The sequence below is a fragment of the Pleurodeles waltl genome, chromosome 4_2 (genome assembly GCF_031143425.1).
Source record: "Pleurodeles waltl isolate 20211129_DDA chromosome 4_2, aPleWal1.hap1.20221129, whole genome shotgun sequence".
In the NCBI taxonomy this organism is placed as follows: domain Eukaryota; kingdom Metazoa; phylum Chordata; class Amphibia; order Caudata; family Salamandridae; genus Pleurodeles; species Pleurodeles waltl.
The window spans coordinates 657,625,563-657,647,307 of NC_090443.1; the positions used below are offsets into that span (position 1 = coordinate 657,625,563).

Consider the following 21,745-nt stretch of genomic DNA (forward strand, 5'->3'; position numbering starts at 1 on the left):
GAAACCAAATACTTCAGTTTTATCTGCCTACAGCATTGGTAACTGTGTGTGTTGTGCTGTTCAAGAAGAGAAACCACTACAACATTGCCAACATGCCTATGGCCTGCATTGTGACCTGCCAACACCGCACAGAGTTGCACTGCCCAGCTCTGCACCGCAAACCTGGTCTCACTGACGCCATCATCTGACGCCGTCACCAAGCCGCTGCTTGCACCGTGACCTGTGGGCTCCGCACTCTGGAATCACCTTGCTCACATTGCAGCCTGAGCACCCTCGATGACGACACTCCTGCTGACACCGTCGCATTGTCCCACTTCGCACCAGAGCACCGACACTAGCACTCCTGATTTCATCAGCCTGGAGTTAGATCTGCAATGGTTGTGACTTCAAGAGCCCGCCAACCTCCAGAACTGAAACCGCAATGCCAGTGATGCCGCTCTCCAGCTCTCACCACGAGGATCACCACGCCCTGCAATTCCAAAGGTACTGTTTGTGGGTCTATACCGTAGCTGCCCCGTGACGCCACAGCCGGCCTGAACTGTTTGTTTTGTTGATCACGATGCTGTGATAGCCCTAGGGGGAGCTATCGACTTCAAGGAACTGTCTTTTTAAGATAATTCTTGCAAAATTCATATCTTTATTACTGTATGTATGAGTTTTCTCATTTTGGTCTTGTTTTACACTGATAAATATTGGCTATTTTTCTAAAACTGGTGTGGTGTCCTTTTGTAGTGTTTTCACTGTATTACTGTGTGCTATGTGCAAATGCTTTACACATTGCTTCTGAGATAAGTCATACTGCACATGCCAAGCAACCAAGGGGGTGAACAGGGGTTATCTGAGCGGGTATCTCCCTCATCCTGACTAGAGTGAGAGTCCCTACTTGGATAGGGTGCAAACCGAAACCGAATGAGACCCCATTTCTAACAGATCTCTTCCTAGCAGAGAAGTAGTATTTGCTTCCTTTTGACATTGTGTTATAGTAAGTTGTACCATTGGTGAGCCCTCCCTGGGTTGAGACTACTTCCCCCAGCCTTAAAGTTGGCCACAGCTGGAGTTGGGCCACTGCACAATCAATGCTGCGAGTAAGGAAGATGTGGGGCAGGGCCACTCCCCTAATGCCTGGTTTTTGCTGATTGCTGATTGTATGTTTGGACACAGCTATTGGTGGTCCCTGTGATGCCATTACAGCAAGTAAAACTTACTGATGCCAGGAAGTACTTTCTCTTGATCTATTGAGTCTAAGCTACTTAACTGCTACATGAGCCTGGACAATTGTTTGATAAGCCTGGTCCATTGCAACCACCTTTGATATCACTTAACTGTGGAGATTTTGGGAAAAGAAAAACCCAGAGTAGCCCACAGGACACAATAAATTGCTAAAGTGCTGTCTGACATGTGACAAGGAACTGCACAATAGACGAGATTGACAATCTCATTGAGGAAGATGAGAGACAGGATGGATGTAAGATTGTGAGGGACAGTTAAAGCAGATTAAAGTTTATTTTATACATATTCTACCCCAGGATAGAGACGACGGGTTACATCTCAACATGATTTTGTGTGAATGTAACAGGAATGAGGTCTAAGGTGAATAACTTCAAATGGGGAAAGTTTATAGATAAATTTCTTATATGTGTATTTCGAGACATTGAAATTGGACCATCAACCACAAGTCGAAGACTATCTTAGCCTGTAAAATCAGGAGGTAATCTTGGGATTAACTATGTGAAAGTGAATTTTGTAGTAAGATTGGTGAACATGTACAATCATTACATTAGGCCTCTGATAGTTTTAGCTGAATGTTTGGAAACCTTTCATGTGGGGAATCATCTTATTATCGATGGGGGTTTTAATGTGACATTTGACCCCATGGATTTTATTCAAAATCTTTTGCAAGAGGAAGATGTGGAACAGGGCATTGCCTTACTGCGGAATTCTCCCCTAAAAAGATGGTCAAAGGTTGCCCTGCAGGGAATGTCTATTTTACTTACACATGGTTGGCATGCATATAATGAGCACACATTTTCTGACAAAGGGGCTAACTTTACTTTCAAAAGGGCAAACTGTAGAAGTAGGATAGTATATATTCTGACCAACTTGGATTTGTGATCAAACCTGCTGGATATGGTTGGCTTTGATAGAACAGATAGTGACCGTAATTGCCTGGCTATGCAACTGAAGAGTATTCCTTACCTAGCTAGTAGACAACATTAACGCAAGTTGGATCCACCAATTGTATCTTCCAATGATGACAACAGGGTAAAATGGCCCAAGGTACATTTGGATATAGAAATTCTAGCTTGCTTATATACTGAAATCACTTCAACCCTATAGGTACTTAGGGACTGAGTGCAATTTGAATTGGTTCCAAAGGATATATTCAATTATTTACTCACATCTCTCAAGGACCATTATACCAAGACAGAAAGAGGAGGTATGGTACAATAAGAAGTATAAGATAGCCAAATTGAAATTGATGGCCGCTGTCAGAAGTGGGTGTAGAAATGCAAATGCCGATGGGAGGAGATCTTATAACAGAATGCAGATACTCACCAAGAAGATCTGGGAAGTGAACAATTAGTGAGAATTGGTCAGGGTGGCTATAATGAAAAATAGTCAGTTGTTGTGGCATTTGCTCAACAAAGGTGTACCATTTATTGTCAAGGAAGATGACTTCAATATATAACCACATATTTGAATATGACAGGTCACTAATGTGTGTATTCATACTACTTTAGGCATCATTAGTATCTTTTTTAAAACTTCGACACAACCACCATACTACCCCAGGTGATCATCTTATATTGACACTCATATATCACCCTCTCCTTTTCTTTTTCTTTTTCATTTTTTAGTTTTTTTAATGACCTTTTCCTTTCCCACCTTCAGTTGTATGACATATATCATATAACAATTTGTTAATCTTCTGTATGTGCCATTTTCTTTATTCCAGTTATGAATATCCGGCAATGCTATATAAACTCACTATATAGAACATGTACTATTGCAACAGTTTTTTCCTTTAACTGTTTGTTCTTTTTCTTAATATACTCAATAAAACGTTCTGAAATAAAAAGAGGTAAGTACAGGATCTGGCTCCAATTGGGAGGGCCATACTAAATCTCAGGACTGGGACAGTAGATTGACAGTCTCCTTTAGTATGGCAGAAAAGATAGCAGCTATTCATAGTATGAAAAGGAGGAAAGTATCAGATCTAAACAGAATGCAGGGCGACCTTTACAGCTTAGAGCCGATCATCTGGGGCTACATACAAAACAGGGTACATGGAAGAAAGCTGAAATCATCCCAATTCACTAAAAAAGGGGACCCAAGAAAAAACAAAAAGTAACAATATGACCCTGAGTCAGAAGTACATTTTCAAACAAGTACTGAACTAAGAAAAAAACAATAGTAGAGCATAAACTTAGCTGAGACCTTAAAACTCTCATTTTTTTCTAAAAATTAACATTAATGTTACTGCTTGTTTATCGCTGGAGAAAAAACATAGCTACCTGAAAACGAAAAGAACCCAGGTACAAGCAAAACGGCAACAGTAGTTTCCTTGGATTTCTTTTGACGTGTAACTTCAACCTTACTCTTGACAATCATTTCAGTTACTCTTTAGGAATGGACCTTGCTGATTATACATGAAGGTGCCTGATTCCAGTTGGGAGTACCAGGGCAATAGTGCAGGCGGATGTAGAGGGGCAATAGGGAGGGAATAAATGTTGTAACAGCATTGTATAAATCTTTGTTTGACTAGTCTCTGAAGGCATATCAAACAATTGTCCAGGCTCACCTAGCAGTCAAGTCATCATGCCGAAAATATGAATATGAAACATAAACAATATGATAAATAGGAGAGTGTTTGCTTTCCCTGTCTGGCCTAACTATTGAATTGTAGCAACATTTTATTACTGGTTAGCATGCACTGTCATATTCATCATCTCTTACAGTAACTAATTACTGCCTCCAGAGTATCTATCTATCTATCTATCTATCTATCTATCTATCTATCTATCTATCTATCTATCTATCTATCTATCTATCTATCACTAAAAAACATACTTTTCCCTGCTGGAAGCAGATTTCAGATCTGTTTCCCTTGCCTGCCCGCAGTGACCCAGGCCCGGAAAAAGATCTGAATATTGCTCTTGCCTGCAGGGCTCAGCATTTTTAGCTGCTCCTTGCAGGTAAGAGCAATGCCACCTCCAGCTTGGATGTAGGAACCTGGCTGGGGCCACAGGGTCTTGGAGCACCCCCGCAGCCCCCTTTGAAGACCATGTGCAGCTTGGGGTTGGCACATTGCGAGAGGTTGGCTGCAGAGCCTGGTTGCAGAACAGTGTACAGGGTGGGGTTGACTACAGGCGGAGGTTGATCCCAGGACCTGCCACAAGCTAGGCCCTCCAGTAATCTCCCATTGCACACAGCCAAAGGCCATGCAAGGCGACAGTTGGATTAATATATGGTGAACAAATATTAGTTTATGTAAAAAGAAAAATGACAGAAATTCACTGAAAAAAGCAAAGGTGACAGGGACATTATAGTTCAGAAATAGAAGCAGTTATGGCTACCTAAAGGCACAAGTTATAGTTTCTTGGGATAAGTATAAATATAACTTCTGAATTTTTATGAATGTGTTGATTATGAACCTAACTATAACATCTCTTTAACCTTTGTTTTTGTTTGTGAACTTCTAAGGTTTTTTAAACTCTACATCCTAACTATGATGTCCCTTTAACCTTTGGTTTTCTCTGTGAATGCCTGCCCTCACCAACAATCCATTTGCCTGGGCAGATCCAGGAGATAGCCAAATCCAGTATGAATTGTTTGCTTTTTTTCAAAAAGGATTTTCATTTCATCATATTATTGTATTATCAAAGTGCAAAGTGTGAGGTGCTACAAACAAATTTGCCTATGCAGTTTTGGCAAAAAGCCTTTGACTGGGCCATTCCATGGTGCTGTGCAAAACATCTATTTAAAGGAACTTCCTCCTTATACCAACACATATTCTTAAAGAGGCAGGCACATAGACCACAAAAAAATAAACCATTCACTTTTGCAAATACAATCTTTGGAATCAAACTGTGTTCCTAACATCAGAAAATAAATTAAATTAATGTACTGGTAATGCATTTCATCAAATATTTTCCCAATCATCGAGTGGGTGTGCTCTCACTTATAGAAAAGTGCTATTTGATGTATGCTTACAAATCTAGCTCAGTAAAATACTCAAGACTATTAACCTGGATTCCCAAGAACTCAAAAAGCAATTACAGTAAAGTACTGATCTCTCAAAAATGTCAATACACATTGATCTAATCCCATGTAATATGGCATTAAAAGAAGAAAATAGAAAATAGAAATGGCAGCATGAGAAAAGCGGTATAACAAAAGACAGCAGGTGAAAAAATAGCAGGTAAAAAAGAAGAAAGAAAGAGGGAGCACAATAAATATTTATCCTATATTGCAATCCACACTATAAGTCCCCAAGCATCAATTCCAAAAGATGTATTTAAAGTTGAGCTTCCATGTTCAGACCCCAAGGTATTTCTGTTCCAATTGTCATTATCCTCTGCTCTTCTAAGGGTCAATTCACAATCTTCTCCTCTTATATTAGCCTTCACATGATGGATCGTAAAGTAACATCATTTATTATGTTCCCCAGTGTGCTGTTCCAAAATATGTTTTGTAATCACATAGGAACAGTATTTGTTCATTATTGCTCTCAGATGTTGCACTATACACAGTTTTAGTTTGTTTATAGTGCTTCCTATGTACCTTTTGCCACAGCAACACTCCAGAGAATATATTACAAATTAGGTTTCACATGATATCCATGCTCTAATTTTCCTTGTGGACCCATCAAGGCATTTAAAGTCCAACATATTCTTGCCATACCAGCAGGCCTTACATTTGGATCATTTAAAAAAGCCCTTACTTTGAAGCTGCTTCTTTGTCCCACTTTTTTGTGCAGGCAAGTAGGTTTTGACTAGTAGATCATTCAAGGATGGTATTTTTCCATATGTTCATTGTGGATGCTCTGTCGCCCAATCTCTTAACTCATCATCTTTCCCAATAACCCTGCAATTTTTTCTGAGGACTATTCTAATTTCCTTATCCACGCGGTTGTAATCCATGATATATCTAATGATGATTTCCTGATCACTTTTCCTCTCGCTCATGCTTTTTGAGACTAAAAGGTCCTCTCTGTTCTCCTCCATTGCTCTCTTCATAGCGTCTTCTAGTACCGATACCGTGTACCCTCATCTAATGACTCTTGAGAACATCTCACCACCTTGTGCCTTGATGTCACTCAGCTCTGAATAATTTCTACTGACCCTCAAAAATTCTCCATAAAGCTCGCTCCACTTAAGTGCTTTGGGATGTGAGCTGTTTGCAAATAAGATGTTATTACAACTGGTGGGTTTATGATATAATCTTGAGCAAACCTTTTCAAAGAAAATATAAATCTCTATATCCAAAAAGGTTATTTTCTCTTTGCTTCTCTCAAATGTAAATTGTAATCCAAGCTTATTATGTTTTAGGGAATTTAGAAATACTTCTGATTCATCCTGCTCACCCTCCAAGATTAGGAATAGAGCATCTATAAAGTGGAACCATAAGATGACCTTGACAAGGACCTCAGCATTCTCTTCTGTCCACACACATTCAGCCTCCCACTCGCCCATTGTAAGTTTGCAGGAGCAAAAGATGTTCCCATTGCTGTCCCTTCAACTGGATATAGTATTCTCCTTCAAAAATAAAGATAGTGTTTGTATTTCCAGCAGCATCTGTGTATGTTCCAATGAACTCAAAGATCTGATGCAAAGGAAATATGCACAGGCTTCTAGACCATTCTTGTGTTTTATTGAGGTACATAGTGACACAGCATCCACTGTTGCCATTATATATTCCTTTTTCCATGGTATACGTTTGATTTAGGAAACCCATGGAATCTCTAAAGTAAGATGGAAGTGCTGCTACATAAGGAAACAGGAAAATATCTATAAACTTTGATGCATTCTCCAGTAAGGATTTACATGAGCTGGCTATTGGACATCCCTGGGGATCAATCAATCAATCAATCAAGGATTTATAGAGTGCACTAATCACCCATTAGGGTGTCAAGGCGCTGGAGGGGGAGCTACTGGTCGTAGAGTTATGTCTTGAGGAGTTTCCTGAATGTCAAGAGGTCTTGGGTCTGGCAAAGGTGGAGTGGAAGGGAGTTCCAGGTCTTGGCGGCTAGGTGAGAGAAGGGATTATTCATACTCTTGTGTATTTTTGGTAACACATATACAGTAGGTGTTATCAAGTGTATCTTTTATAAATACACCAACTCTTCGTCTTCCAGCAAGCTCATTTCATGCCATTTTTTCAATCTTTCATTAAATTCTCTCAGAATTTCTTTTGTGGGATCTTTTTTAATCTCTCATAGTTATCTTGAACTGATAATTGTCTCTTTATTTCTTGACTGTCTCTACTACGGTCCATTACTATATATACATCTATCTATCTATCTATCTATCTATCTATCTATCTATCTATCTATCTATCTATATTTATTTATTTATACCTATATATTGATATATAAATAGACACCTACGTAAATATGTATATATATATCTACACCTACACTTTTCTATCTATCTATCTATCTATCTATCTATCTATCTATCTATCTATCTATCTATCTATCTATCTATCTATCATCTTTCTATCTATCTGTTAGAAATGGGGTCTTTGGTTAGCAGTCAGGTTACCCCATGCCCAGGCAAGGACCCTCACTCTAGTCAGGGTAAGTCACATGCAATCCAAATTATCCTGTGCCCACCCTCTGGTAGCTTGGCACTAAGCAGTCAGGCTTAAATTAGAAGGCAATGTGTAAAGTATTTGTGCAATATATCATGCAATAACACAGTAGAACACCACAAACATACACCACACAGTGTTTCGAAAAATATATAATATTTATCTGGTTAAATGCAGGTCAAAACGATTAAGATTCAATAAGTACATGTTGGAATATCACTTAAAAAATGATATAAAGAGTTTTTAGTTCTTTCTTAAAAAACAACAAATGTGTCTTGCAAGCACAAAGTACCTGGTTCACGTTCAAATTCTCTAGATGGGACCGCAGAGGAGGAGTTGTGTGGAAAAAATGGAGGTGTGCATCGATTTTTCCGGTGCACACAGACAATACATTGTTGAGTTTTCACGCAGGGCAGGCTTTGCATTGATTTCCGGCACGTAGACTGGGATCCTCTCCGGGTTGGTGGTTTTCGGATGCCCTGGGGACAATGCGTTGAAATTCTAGGTGTGAAGGATGAAGTTACAGGGGCTGCGTCGATCCAGTGGGCGATGCATGCAAATTTCTTGCCATGAGGCAGGCGCTGCGTCAATTCCTCTCAAGAAGTCAGGCTGTGTCGTTCCGGCTCAGCTTTGCAATGATCCAGTAGGCCGTGCGTCGAATATCCAATTGCATCGCTGATGCTGCGTAGTTCTCCTCTTCGGGAAGTCGAGCTGCTTCAATCCGGATCAGCGTGCAGTGATTCTCTCACCATTATGCAGCTGAGCGCCGTTTCTTACAGGCTGGTTTGGCGTGCGGTTAACTTTTCACCACGGTGCAGGCTGTGCATCATTTCTGCCAGGCTGTGCAACGAATTTCGCCGCACAAGGAGTCCTTCTTGAAGAGATCAAGTCTTTTTGGTCCTGAGACTTCAGGCAACAGGAGGAAAGCTCTATTCAAGCCCCTGGAGAGCACTTCTCAGCAGAGCCAGAGGACAGAAAGGCACCAGGACAACAGCAGGGCAGCAGTCCTTTGCAGAAAAGCAGTCAGGTAAGTCCTTTGGACAGCCAGGCAGTTTTGTCTTGGCAGCTTGCAGGTTCTGGTTCAGGGTTTCTTCTCCAGTGGTGTCTTGTCCTGAAGTGTCTGAGTTGGTAGGGTCAGAGACCCTGCTTAAACACCCAAATGTGCCTTTGAAGTAGGGGAGACTTCAAAGAGGGGCTTAGAAGTGCACAAGATCCCCTTTCAGTTCTATCCTGTCTGCAGGGTCGCAGTAGGGGGGTGGCAGTCCTTTGTGTATGGGCAGGCTACTGTCCTTTCACATGTAAGTGTCAGGCCCTCCACCCTGATAGCCCAGGAAGACCCATTCAACATGCAGATGTGTGCAAGTGTGAGTGAGCATCCTGTGTTTGGGGTTTGTCTGAGCGGAATGCACAAGGTAGCTGTCAACTAACCCAGCCAGATGTGGCTTGGAAGGCACAGAATGATTTAAGTGCAGAGAAATGCTCACTTTCTAAAAGTGCCATTTCTAAAATAGTAATATTAAATCCAACTTCACCAGTCAGCAGGATTTTGTATTATCATTCTGGCCATCCTAAAAATCACCTCCCTACTCCTTTCACATCAGCAGCTACCACTCAAACAATGTATGAGGGCAGCCCCAATATTAGCCTATGAAGAGAGCAGGCCTCACAGCAGCGTAAACATGAATTCAGTAGTTTTACACTACCAGAACATGTAAACTACATAGGTACATGTCCTGCCTTTTGCCTACACAGCATCCTGCCCTATGGGTTACCTAGGGCATGCCTTAGGGGTGTTTTATATGTAGCAAAAGGGGAGTTTTAGGCTTGGTATGTACTTTTAAATGCCAAATCCAATTGGCAGTGAAACTGCACACATAGGCCTTGCAATGGCAGGCCTGAGACAAGGTTAAGGGGCTACTTAAGTGGGTGACACAATCAGTGCTGCAGGCCCACTAGTAGCATTTAATCTACAGGCCCTGGGCACACATAGTGCACTCTACCAGGGACTTATAGGTAAATTAAATAGTCCAATTGGGTATGATCCAATGTTACCATGTTTAAAGGGAGAGAGCATACGCACTTTAGCACTGGTTAGCAGTGGTAAAGTGCGCAGAGTCTTAAAACAAACAATAACAGTGTCCAAAAAGTAGAGGGAGGCATGCAAATAGTTAGGGGTGACCACCTTAAGTCTGTCAGGTCTAACATGTATCCCACTCCTCGGAGCTCTCATCGCTAAGGCGTAAGTATCTGGAGAGACCATCAGCGTTGGCGTGGTCAATCCCTGGGCGATGCTCCACCGTAAAGTCCATCCCCTGTAGGGAAATGGGCCACCTCAAGAGTTTAGGATTTTCATAGCTCATGTGCATGAGCCATATGAGAGGCCTGTGGTCTGTCTGAACCGAGAAGTGAGTCCCAAACAGCTTCTTCAGTACCCTAACCACAGCAAATGCTTCTCTCTCAATAGCACTCCACCTTTGTTCCTGTGGTAATAGTCTTCTGCTAATAAAGACTACTGGTTGGTCTGAGCCCTCCTCATTTAGCTGTGCTAGAACAGCCCCTATGCCATGCTCTGAAAGGTCTGTCTGCACAATAAATTCCTGGGAGTAGTCAGGGGCCTTGGGCACGGGGGCCGTACACATGGCTTTCTTCAGAGAATCAAATGCTTTCTGACAAGCCTCTGTCCAATTCACCAACCTAGGTTGCTTTTTGGAAATAAGTTCTGTCAACGGTGACACAATGGTACCATAGCCCTTGACAAATCTGCGGTAGTATCCAGTGAGGCCTAAAAAGGCTCTCACTTCAGTCTGTGTTCTAGGTGGTTGCCAGGCCTTGATAGCCTCAATCTTGGCCTGGAGTGGCGGCACCTTGCCACCACCTACTAGGTGTCCCAAGTACACCACGGAACCATGCCAATCTGGCACTTACAAGCCTTGATGGTCAGGCCTGCCTGTTGCAGAGCCTGAAGCATCTCCTTTAGGTGGAGCATGTGTTCCTCCCAGCTGGAACTATAGACAGCTATGTCGTCTAGGTAGCCTGTGCAGTAGGCAACCTTGCCAGCTAGGACCCCATTAACCAACCATTGGAAGCTAGCGGGGGTGTTTTTCAACCCAAAGGGCATCACCCGGAACTGGTAATGGCCATCATGTGTGGAAAATGCAGATCTCTCTTTAGCCCCCTGAGTCAGGGCGATCTGCCAGTACCCTGATGTAAGATCAAATGTATTGAGGAACTTGGCATCGCCTAGCCTGTCAACGAGCTCATCAGCTCAGGGGATGGGGTGAGTGTCAGTCCGTGTGACTGAGTTGAGACCCCGGTAGTCCACACAGAACCATTCGTATTGGGGCCAGCAGCCTTAGGAACCAGCACCACAGGGCTGGCTCAGGGAGTACTGGATTTCTCAATAACCCCTAAGGTCAGCATCTTGGAAACCTCCTCCTAGATGATGGCCTTTACCTTATCCGACAGCCTGTAAATTTTAATCTTCACAGTAGGACTGTCTCCTGTGTCAATATCATGGACACATAGATGGGTGAGTCCAGGAGTAAGGGAAAACAGGGAAGAGAACTGCTCTAAAAACCCATAGTAGTCTCCCCTCTGGTCGTGAGTCAGAGAGAATGACACCCTCCACTGACCCATCACCTTCTATGGCAGAGAGGAGGTCCGGGAGAGGTTCACTCTTCTCTTCTATGCCCTCATCTGTGACCAGGAGCATACTGACCTCAGACCTCTCAAAGTGAGGTTTGAGTCTGTTGCGATGGAGGACCCTTAGGGGGTACCTAGGGGTCTTGAGGGCCACTAGGTGAGTGGCCTCTCCCTTACACTCCTTAATCTCAAATGGGCCAGTCCTGCAGTCCTGGAGAGCCCTAGGTTCTACTGGCTCCATCACCCAAACCTTGCCTCTAGTTCAGAACTCAACCAGAGTTGCCTTCTGGTCACACCATTCCTTCATCACCTCTTGACTGGCCTCAAGGTTACTCTTGGCCTGCTTCCAGAAGCATTGGGTTTGGTTGCGTAGGGCCAGCATGTAGCTGATCACATCCTGGGGAGGTGTTTTAGGAGTTTTCTCCCAGCCCTCTTTAACTATGCTCAGTGGTCCCCTGACAGGGTGATCATAGAGAAGTTCAAAGGGGCTGAACCCCACCCCTTTCTGGGGCACCTCCCTGTAAGCAAACAACAGGCATGGTAAGAGGACGTCCCACTTACGCCTCATGGCTTCAGTGAGGCCACTAATCATGTCTTTCAGGGTCTAGTTGAATCTCTCCACAAGCCCATTGGATTGAGGATGATAAGGGGTGGTAAACTGGTAGGTCACCCCACACTCATCCCACATGGACTTCATGTACGCAGACATGAAGTTTGTGCCCCATCAGACACAACTTCCTTAGGGAATCCCACATGGGTAAATATTCCCAACAGGGTTCTGGTCACCACTGGTGCAGTCACTGTTCGCAGAGGGATTGCCTCTGGATAGTGGGTGGCATGGTCCACCAAAACCAGGATAAACCTTTTACCCAAAGCAGTTTTGGTGTCCAAGGGACGAACAATGTTGATGCCCACCCTTTCAAAGGGGGTGCCAGCGACTGGCAGTGGGACCAGGGGAGCCTTAAGCTTTTTCCCTGTTTTCCCACTAGCCTGGCAGGTAGGGCAAGCTCTGCAGAAATTATCTGAGGCTAACCTCATTCTGGGCCAATGGAAGTGGGTGACAAGCCTATTAAAGGTCTTGTCTTGGCCCAGATGTCCTGCCAGGGGAATGTCATGAGCCAGACCCAGTAGGAAGGCTCAGTAACTCTGGGGGACCAATGCACACATGCTGCCTCAGGGCCTGGAACCTTAGGCTCACTGTAAAGGAGATCATTCTCCCAGTAAATATGGTGAGTGCCAGTCACCTGCAGCATGGGCTGTGGTCTGTTGCCTCAGACCCTCAAATGTGGGGCATTCCTTCTGCGCCTTGCAGAATTCTGCTCCGGTTGGCCTACCCTCTACTTCTCAGCCAGCAAGTTCAGGTAGGTTGCCCAGGTCAGCTATGTCCTCCCCAGTTGGCTCAAGGGCCTCCTCCTTCTCAAGGGCCCGTCCACCAACATGGGAACATCTGAGGCGGGTTTCCCACGCCTCTTGCCCTTCCTCTCTGCAGCTGTCTGGGCCATTATTCCAGGCTCCAGACGTCCTTGACACCCTTCCCGGGCAGCCATGGACAGTGTGGTCATGTAGACTCACTCAGGCAAACCTAACATCTCTAGGTGGGATCTGAGCTCTTCCTCCTTTCAGGCAGTATGCTCAAGATCATTGCCTAACAGACAATCTACAGGCATGGCAGGGCTCACAGCTACTTTCAGAGTACCTGAGACCCCCCCCTCGACTCAAAGGGAACCAGAGCCACCGGTGGGTGACTCTCACGATTGTCAGCGACTATGACCTGGTGAAATGTGTGAGGGACTATCTGCTCTGCTGACACCAGCTCACTCTTGACAGTAGTCATACTGGCTCTTGTATCACGCAGAGCCTCCACCCTTTGCCCATCAATGGTGACCCCCTGCCTATACTTTGAAGTATTTTCTGGCATGTAGGCTTTAGGCACCATCTCTCTCTATCTCCCAGGAACACTAGGGAAACCTCTGGCTGCCCCCCAAAGCTAACTGGGATTGTCTCCCCCCCTCCAAGCGCTACACTAGCCAACCCAGGTGTCTGTCCAGTAGTGGACTGTGCTCTCTTGGAACACTGGCAGTCACCCTTAGAGTGTCCATGCTGGTAGCACTCCAAGAATTTGGGGATGAATTTCCCTAATGTTCAATCAAAATACCCTGGCATCTTCCCAAATCTAGAAGAGGAATCGTTGCCGCCACCCCTTGGGAATTCTTTTGAGGGCCTTTTGAGAACTCCTTATTTTGAAGTTTTTCTCCCCCTCTTTCTTCTGTTGGGAACCCTGACCACCTTTGTGGGTGTTCCCCTCCCCCAGATGCCTTCTTGGACACTCTGGTGCTTACCCAGAGGTCCACCTCTTCAGCAAGCTTCCTGGGATCAGTCAGCTTGCTATCTACTAAGTGCTGGCGCAACTCTATAAAAGAAATACTGAGCATATGCTCTCTCAGAATCAAGTCATATAACCCTTTGTAATCATCTACTTTTCTTCCCCGCACCCATCCATCCAGTCCCTTATTGGAGAAATCATACCAATCTACCCAAGTTTGTGTTGAGAGTTTGGTGCTGACCCTGAACCTCTGATGGTATCTCTCAGGGGTCATCCCAAATTTGGCCAGAAAAATTGCTTTCATGGGTGCATAGACATATCTATCTTGTGGAGCTAGTGTAAGAAGTGTGTCCCTCCCCACTGCTGGTACATAAAACCACAAAGCCACCCCCCAGTGCTCCTCAGGTCCCATGGGCCCTTAGTGCAACTTCCTAGGCATCCAGCCACTTGTCATCTCATACAACAAAACTTGGCACCACGTTCTTGGGTATACAAACCTTTTTCTCCCCAACAGGTCCTACATGTGTGCTGCCACAATCACTGCTAGGCTGAGATTGTATCGCCTTGATCTCCAGCTCCTTGAGACTCAGTTCATGAGCCAACAAACATTTTTTCTCAGCTAATGCTTTCGCAGCTGCTTTTGCTTCCCTCTCCTCTCTCCTTTCCTCTGCGGTCAGGCTTTGATCAGAGACACTGCTCCCTGGTTTGGCAGGGGGCACAATTGCAGTGGTAACATCATCCACCGATGGCAAAAAATCCTCTGGGGAGCCATCTTCTGGCTCCTCCCCAGCATCCTCCTCTGAATGGGCTTCTGCCCAGGCCCTCAGCGCTATTTGAAATTCCTCCTTTCTGGAGGCACCTTGGGTGGGTACTCTCATATCCCTGCCGAACCCTTTCAGCTGTTTGACAGTATATGTCTCCAACAGGGCCAGGTCAAAATCTCCTGCTTGAGACCCAGCCTGAGACATGTTGAGTGAGGATTTTGGTAAATAAATTGACAGGAAAAACTAAATTGCAGAAAAAGATAAAAAAATCAAGTTGACTGTAAGGAAATGCCTCCTTGGCATGGTTACCCTCTAACTTTTTGTCCTTGCTGATGCTAAGTTTTGATTGAAAGTGTGCTGGGACCCTGCTAACCAGGCCCCAGCACCAGTGTTCTTTCCCTAAAGTGTACCTTTGCTTCCACAATTGGCACAGCCCTGGCACTCAGGTAAGTCCCTTGTAACTGGTACCCCTGGTACCAAGGGTCCTGATGCCAGGGAAGGTCTCTAAGCGCTGCAACATGACATATGCCACCCTGGGGACCCCCACTCAGCATATGCACACTGCCTCACAGCTTGTGTGTGCTGGTGGGGAGAAAATGACTAAGGGCCAGATGTAGGTAGCCTTTTGCGCCTCGCAAACGGCGGAAAACGCCATTTGCAAGGTGCAAAAGGCCTCACGCGATGCAGAAACACATTTTGCAAGTCAGTACCGACTCGCAAAATGTGTTTCCGACTCGCAAATAGGAAGGGGTGTTCCCTTCCTATTTGTGACCGCATCGCGATGTAGGTTTGATTTGTGACCGCGAAAGCGGTCGCAAATCAACTCGCAGTTACCATCCACTTGAAGTGGATGGTAACTCATTCGCAAACGGGAAGGGGTCCCCATGGGACCCCTTCCCCTTTGTGAATGCTCACAAAATTATTTTTTCAGAGCAGGCAGTGGTCCTATGGACCACTGCCTACTCTGAAAAAACCCGAAACAAAAAGGTTTTGGTATTTTTTTCTATTTGCAGCTCGTTTTCCTTTAAGGAAAACGGCTTGCAAAGAGAAAAAAAAAACTGCTTTATTTAAAAGCAGTCACGGACATGGTGGTCTGCTGTCTCCAGCAGGCCACCATCCCCGTGAGTGCCTAGACCCGCTATAGGGTCGCAAACTGCGACCCACCTCATAAATATTTGTGAGGTGGGTCTTTGCGACCCCATAGCGAGTCGCAGAAGGTGTCTGAGACACCTTTCTGCATACCAGTTTGCGAGTTGCAAATTGCGAGTCGGAAGGACTCGCAATTTGCAACTCGCAAATTGGTTTGTACCTACATCTGGCCCTAAGTCGACATGACACGCCCCTCAGAGTGGCATGCCAACTTCACACTGCTTGTGGCATAGGTAAGTCACCACTCTAGAAGGCCTTACAGCCCTAAGGCAGGGTGCACTATACCACAGGTGAGGGCATATGTGCAAGAGCACTATGCCCCTACAGTGCCTAAGCAAAACCTTAGACATCGTAAGTGCAGGGTAGCCATAAGAGTATATGGTCTGGGAGTTTGTCAAACACAAACTCCACAGTTCCGTAATGGCTGCACTGAAAACTGGGAAGTTTGGTATCAAATTTCTCAGCACAATAAATGCACACTGATGCCAGTGTGCAACTTATTGTAACATGCACCCAGAGGGATGCCTCCTGAATACCAAATTGACTTCTAGTGGAGGCTGACCAGTTTCTGCCAGCCTGCCACACACCAGACATGTTGCTGGCCACATGGGGAGAGTGCCTTTGTCACTCTGTGGCCAGGAACAATGCCTGTACTGGGTGGAGGTGCTTCAGACCTCCCCCCCTGCAGGAACTGTAACACTTGGCGGTGAGCCTCAAAGGCTCACACTTTTGTTACAGCGCCCCAGGGCATCCCAGCTAGTGGAGATGCCTGCCCCTCTCGCCACTGCCTCCACTTGTGGCGGCAAGGCTGGAGGAAATAATGAGAAAAACATGGAGGAGTCACCCACCAGTCAGGACAACCCCTAAGGTTTCCTGAGCTAAGGTGACCCCTGCCTTTAGAAATCCTCCATCTTAGTTTTGGAAGACTCATCCAATAGGATTAGGGATGTGCCCCCCTCCCCACCGGGAGGAGGCACAAAGAGGGTGTAGCCACCCTCAAGGACAGTAGCCATTGGCTACTGCCATCCCAGACCTAAACACACTTCTTAATTCAGTATTTAGGGGCAGCCCAGATCCCAGGAAATCAGATTCATGCAACCTGAAGAAACAAGAAGGACTGCTGACCTACAAGCCTGCAGAAAAGGAGGAAGACGAAAACTGCTTTGACCCCAGCCCTACCGGCCTGTCTCCATCTTCAATAACATGCACCGCGGCGCATCCGACAGGGACCAGCGACCTATGAAGCCTCAGAGGACTGCCCTGGACTAAAGGACCAAGAAACTCCTGTGAACAGCGGCCCTGTTCAAAACCAGCCACTTCTTTGCAACAAAGAAGCAACTTTTCTTTGACTGCACGTTTCCCGCCGGAACCATGAGACTTCACACTCTGCACCCGACGCCCCTTGCTCGAGATCCAGAGAACAAACACCACAGGGAGGACTCCACAGCATCTGTGAGCCCGTGAGTAACCAGAGACGACTCCCCTGATCCCCCACAGCGAGGCCTGCAGAGAGAATCCGGAGGCTCTCCCTGACCGTGACTACCTGTAACAAGGGACCCGACGCCTGGAACCAACACTGCACCCGCATCCCCCAGGACCTGAAGGAACCAAACTTCAATGCAGGAGTGACCCCCAGGTGACCCTCTGCCTAGCCCAGGTAGTGGTTGTCCCGAGAAGCGCCCCCTGTGCCTGTCTGCACCACTAGAGTGACCCCCGGATCCCTCCATTGTTTTCTACTTGAAACCTGATGCCTGCTTTGCACACTGCACCCAGCCGCCACTGTGCCGCTGAGGGTGTGTTTTGTGTGCCTACTTGTGTTCCCCCCCAGTGCCCTACAAAACTCCCCTGGTCTGCCCCCGGTACTTACCTGCTGGTATTTACCTGCTGGCAGACTGAAACCGGAGCACCCCTGTTCTCCATAGGCGCCTACGTGTTTTGGGTACCTCTTTGACCTCTGCACCTGACCAGCCCTGAGCTGCTGGTGAGGTAACTGTGGGGTTGCCTTGAACCCCCAACGGTGGGCTGCCTATGCCCCAGAACTGAGATTTGTAAGTGTTTTACTTACCTCCTAATCTAACCTTTACTTACCTCCACCAGGAACTGTTGATGTTTGCACTGTGTCCACTTTGAAAATAGCTTATTGCCATTTTTACAAAGACTGTATATGATATTGCTTTCATTCAAAGTTCCTAAAGTATCTAAGGGACAGATGTAGCAAAAATTTGCTAGTCGCAAATGGCCCGAATCGCAATTTGCGACCCCGCAAAACCGGAAATGGGATGCAGAAATCCCATTTCCGAAGTGCAAATTGCGATGCAAGCCATTACCAACTCGCAAAAATAGCGACCCCATTGTGCGACCCGCAAATAGGTAGATGCAATTTGCGAGTCGCAAACCATATGCTAAAGCCAGTCGCAAATTGCGACTAGTCGCAAAAAGCCCATTTTGCACACCCAAATTACCACTAAGTCAGAGCAGATGGTAACCATAACCAAAGTATAAAAGGAGACCCAGAAGGCATCTGGGTTACTCAAAATGGTTGAAATATATGTGATAGCAAGGAGGAGGAGAGTCCATGCTGCACAGCAGAGGAGGAGGAGGAGCCAGAGACAGGAGAGGATATACAGAACCAGGCAGACACGTTACCAACAAACTGAGGAGGAGATTTATGACAAATACAGACTCGGCAGTGCAGCAATATTAGAATTACTTGATCTACTCAATCCGCAGCTTCAACGAAAGACTGTGCGCAGCAGCGCCATCCCCACACATGTGCAAGTGCTATGCTCACTGCACCTCTTGGCCTCGGGTAGCTATCAGGGGGTGATTGCAGTGGCAGGTGGGGTATCCCAAAGTGCACTCTCACGGTTCTTCAGATGTTTCCTAGATGCCATACTCACACACATGTCCAGATACATATACCTACCCAGGAATGAGGCAGAACTCAACAGCACCAAGTTGGAATTCTACAGAATTGCCAAATTCCCACATGTAATAGGGTGTGTAGACGGGACACATATACAAATATGCCCTCCTGCAAATCTGGAATATCTGTTCCGCAATAGGATCTGTACACACTCACTGAACATCCAGGTGGTATGTGAGGCAAAGAGTTCTCCAACCCCAGCGCCAGCGCCAACGCCGTCACGCCCTCACAGGATTTGTGCGAATCCCTCGCCACTTTCTTCCATCGCAAGATCAGCGACCTCCACGACAGCTTCGGACACCAGACCCAACCATACACCACTGAACCCGCTTCCCCGGACATCACCCTCAACAACTGGACCCACATCAACACGGAAGAAACCAAATCCATCATGAACTCTATCCACTCCGGCGCCCCTTCGGACCCCTGCCCGCACTTCATCTTTAACAAAGCCGACGACATCATCGCCCCGCACCTCCAGACCGTCATCAACTCTTCTTTTTCTTCTGCTACCTTCCCCGAATGCTGGAAGCACGCTGAAGTCAACGCCCTACTAAAGAAACCTACGGCTGACCCAAGCGACCTGAAAAACTTCCGCCCCATCTCTCTTCTACCTTTCCCAGCCAAGGTAATAGAAAAGACCGTCAACAAACAGCTGACCACCTTCCTGGAAGACAACAACCTGCTCGACCCTTCACAAACCGGATTCCGAACCAACCACAGCACGGAAACCGCCCTCATCTCAGTCACAGACGACATCAGAACCCTGATGGACAACGGTGAAACAGTCGCCCTCATTCTCCTCGACCTCTCGGCTGCCTTTGACACCGTCTGTCACCGCACCCTAATCACCCGCCTACGCTCCACCGGGATCCAAGGCCAGGCCCTGGACTGGATCGCCTCCTTCCTCGCTAACCGCTCCCAAAGAGTTTACCTCCCTCCGTTTCGCTCAGAACCCACCAAGATCATCTGCGGCGTACCTCAAGGCTCATCGCTCAGCCCGACACTCTTCAATGTCTACATGAGCCCCCTCGCCGACATCGTACGCAAGCACGACATCATCATCACCTCCTACGCCGACGACACCCAACTTGTACTCTCCCTCACCAAGGACCCCGCCAGCGCCAAGACCAACCTACAAGAGGGTATGAAGGACGTCGCAGATTGGATGAGGCTCAGCCGCCTAAAGCTGAACTCTGAAAAAACGGAAGTCCTCATCCTCGGCAACACCCCGTCCGCCTGGGACGACTCCTGGTGGCCCACGGCCCTCGGCACCGCACCGACCCCCGCAGACCACGCCCGCAACCTCGGCTTCATCTTGGACCCTCTTCTCACCATGACCAAGCAAGTCAACGCCGTGTCCTCCGCCTGCTTCCTCACTCTCCGCATGCTCCGCAAGATCTTCCGCTGGATCCCCGCCGACACCAGAAAAACCGTGACCCACGCCCTTGTCACGAGTCGTCTGGACTACGGCAACACCCTCTGCGCCGGGACCACCCCCAAACTCCAAAACCGCCTGCAACGCATCCAAAACGCCTCGGCCCGCCACATCCTCGACGTACCCCGCAACAGCCACATCTCCGCACACCTGAGACACCTGCATTGGCTCCCAGTCAGCAAAAGGATCACCTTCCGTCTTCTCACCCACGCACACAAAGCCCTCCACAACAAGGGACCGGAATACCTCAACAGACGCCTCAGCTTCTACGTCCCCACCCGCCCCCTCCGCTCCGCTGGCCTCGCACTTGCTGCCGTCCCTCGCACCCGCCGCTCCACGGCGGGTGGGAGATCTTTCTCCTTCCTGGCGGCCAAGACCTGGAACTCCCTCCCCACCAGCCTCAGGACCACCCAGGACCACTCCGCTTTCCGGAGACTCCTAAAGACTTGGCTGTTCGAGCAGCGATAACCCCCCCTTTCCCCCCTAGCGCCTTGAGACCCGCACGGGTGAGTAGCGCGCTTTATAAATGTTAATGATTTGATTTGATTTGATTTGAGGCCCATTATGTCATCACTGACATGATAGCCAAATTTCCAGGGAGTACACATGACTCTTACATTTTCAGGCACAGTGGGATACACCAACGCCTAGAATGTGGGGAGTTTGGAGACGGATATCTATTAGGTATTGCTGCAGACACCCTGAAGCCATACACACAGGTCACTGTAGAAACCATCCATGCCCTGCTAACATTGTTAATTTTTGCCAAACAGGTGACAGTGCATATGCGCTACGACCATGGATACTTACCGCGTACCTGACACCCAGCAATGAGAATGAGAGGCGATATAACAGTGCACATAAGCGGACCAGAAATGTCATAGAGAGGACCTTTGGACTGTCAAAGGCAAGATTCCGATGCCTCCACAGAAGTGGAGGTGCTCACCAGTATGCCCCAATAACAGCTTTTAAGATAGTTGGAGCATGCGCTATAGTGCACAACATTGCCACCAGACGTGGACTACATCTCACCCCTGAAGACCCAGATTCGGAGGATGACGAGCAAGAGCTACCACTTGCCAGCCTGGGGATAGAAGCATTGCAAATCAAGGCAGACAGAGACGGGACCACATTGCAAACCAATACTTTGGAAGGTAAGTAGTAACTGTCACCACACACACTAATGTCATACACAAAGAGCCCAGTTGTGAAGTGGATCAAACAAAACATTTTAATAAGTGAACCTAATAATGAAATAACTGAACTGTTGGTAAGGGGCTGCACATTTCCACCCTCAATGAGGACACAATAACTCCATGTGCCTCATGGGTCCTGCAGTGTTTGGGCCTAACACCTCCTCCTGGTATGCCCAGCATGGCTCGTGCTAGGTGGGTCAGCAGATCCCTGATGTGCACTGCCACTCCGCAAGACACGTGTGTCTGTGGCAGATGCGCTGCTGATGGTGGACCCCTCCTCACTGTCCTGAGGTGTCTCAGCCGTGCCCCTTGCAACTGCCTGGCCTCCAGCATGTCCACAGCGTGGCTAATGCGGCCCAGTCCCTGCGCCACATCCCCTGCAAAGAGGCCCAGGTCCACCTGCAGGCTCACAGTACGTCGTGACAGGCCTGTGGTGTTCACTGCAAGACGGACTATGGATGCTGCCATGCGGTCAAACCTCTGCACTAGTTG

At 46.9% G+C, this 21,745-nt stretch overlaps 1 protein-coding gene across 1 annotated transcript in view; it reads left to right on the forward strand.

Annotated features, from left to right (window-relative positions):
- The window catches only part of LOC138293923 (vitellogenin-like), a 605,610-nt gene that overhangs the window by 489,542 nt on the left and 94,323 nt on the right, over positions 1-21,745 (forward strand). The window contains exon 28 of the mRNA XM_069233203.1: positions 1,407-1,465. Within this exon, the coding sequence (XP_069089304.1) occupies positions 1,407-1,465 (59 nt within the window). The remainder of the gene's footprint in view (positions 1-1,406; positions 1,466-21,745) is intronic.